We start from the raw sequence: 1,316 nt of genomic DNA on the forward strand, positions 1-1,316 counted from the left end.
ACTAGATGTTTTCATTTTATTTTGTTTATATAGCAAATAATCTAATTTCTGATGATGACAATTTCGTTACTTGTAGAATGAAATATACCAAGCCTTTATTTTTTTGTCATTTTGATGATCATAGCTTACAGATAATGTAAAACCAACATGAAAAAATGCGCCCTGGTAGCTTTGCAGCTCATTAGTACAAATTGCAAAATATTATCTTTGTTAAAGTATAGGTATCGTATAGCCAGATAATTGCTAATTCACACCCCTACTGCCAAGTAAAGCAAACTGAATGTCCAAAATATGATTTTAATAAAGTTTTTTATGTTAAAATAAAACTTTAGAAATGTTAAAAAGGTTTGTTTTGCATCATATTGCCCTTTTTTTGATCGCAGATGAAGGTTAATTGCATAAAGTGCAGGTTAATTGTTTTTCTCATCCCTACACAAGTTTTCTGTGCTTTTTTTGTTTGTTGTTGATGCTCTGGTCTGTGTTTGTCTCAGTGTTTGCTTGTGTTGGAGCGACTGTCCGTGTGGGTCTCCGGCGGGGAAGAGCTGTGCATCTGGGACCAAAACTTCCAGCTGCTGTGTCACAGACAAAAGCACAGCGACACAGGTGAGAAAAGACAGCGAGGACAGAAAGGCTGTTGGAGCGTTGTTGCACCAGCAGAGGTTACCTTTGATGTTTTGTTTGGATGTAAAATGATGGGTGTTTATTTTGCACGTTGCAGGAATCACCGCTCTTATAGAGCTGCCGAAGAACTGCATCGCAGCCGCTGTGGATAAAGACATAGGTGAAAGAAAGATGAATGAAATATCTGCTAGCGATGCGTTACAGAAAGGCTGAATGCGTGCATTGACTCCTCCTTCTTTGCAGTGATCTACAGGTTGATGGTCTCAGCTGACTCCTCTGTGACTCTGACTGATATTTCCCGTTGTACTGATCACCATGACCAGATCCGAGCTCTGATTAACGTCAACGGTCAGCTCCCTTTGCAAGACTCTAAAGCCGCCAAAGTGCTTTTTATTTTTTTTTGGGGGAGTTTTAACATTTTTGGTTTCTTCTTCTTCTTCCTTAGATCAGATTTTTGCCAGCGGTTCCCATGCGGGGGAGTTGATCTTGTGGGATTCGTCTGATTTTAGTAACCTGGCCTATGAGCACATCCTGTGGGAGGAGTCACAGTCCAGCTGCCAGAGTGAAATAAAGCTGGCTGCCCCCAAACCCAGCGAGATGTCCATCCAGCACCTGACCACCAACGGGAGGGTGAGAGCAGAAGTCCAATTTTATATATATATATATATATATATATATATATATATATATATATA

At 40.0% G+C, this 1,316-nt stretch overlaps 1 protein-coding gene across 1 annotated transcript in view; it reads left to right on the forward strand.

Annotated features, from left to right (window-relative positions):
- The window catches only part of wdr41 (WD repeat domain 41), a gene marked incomplete at its 5' end in the record, with an annotated part of 10,693 nt that overhangs the window by 2,516 nt on the left and 6,861 nt on the right, over positions 1–1,316 (forward strand). Inside the window, 4 exons of the mRNA XM_015389045.1 lie at positions 492–603; positions 719–781; positions 865–969; positions 1,067–1,251. Coding sequence (XP_015244531.1) covers positions 492–603; positions 719–781; positions 865–969; positions 1,067–1,251 — 465 coding nt within the window. The remainder of the gene's footprint in view (positions 1–491; positions 604–718; positions 782–864; positions 970–1,066; positions 1,252–1,316) is intronic.

Source organism: Cyprinodon variegatus, unplaced genomic scaffold (assembly GCF_000732505.1).
Source record: "Cyprinodon variegatus isolate N-32 unplaced genomic scaffold, C_variegatus-1.0 Scaffold446, whole genome shotgun sequence".
Classification (NCBI taxonomy): Eukaryota; Metazoa; Chordata; class Actinopteri; order Cyprinodontiformes; family Cyprinodontidae; genus Cyprinodon; species Cyprinodon variegatus.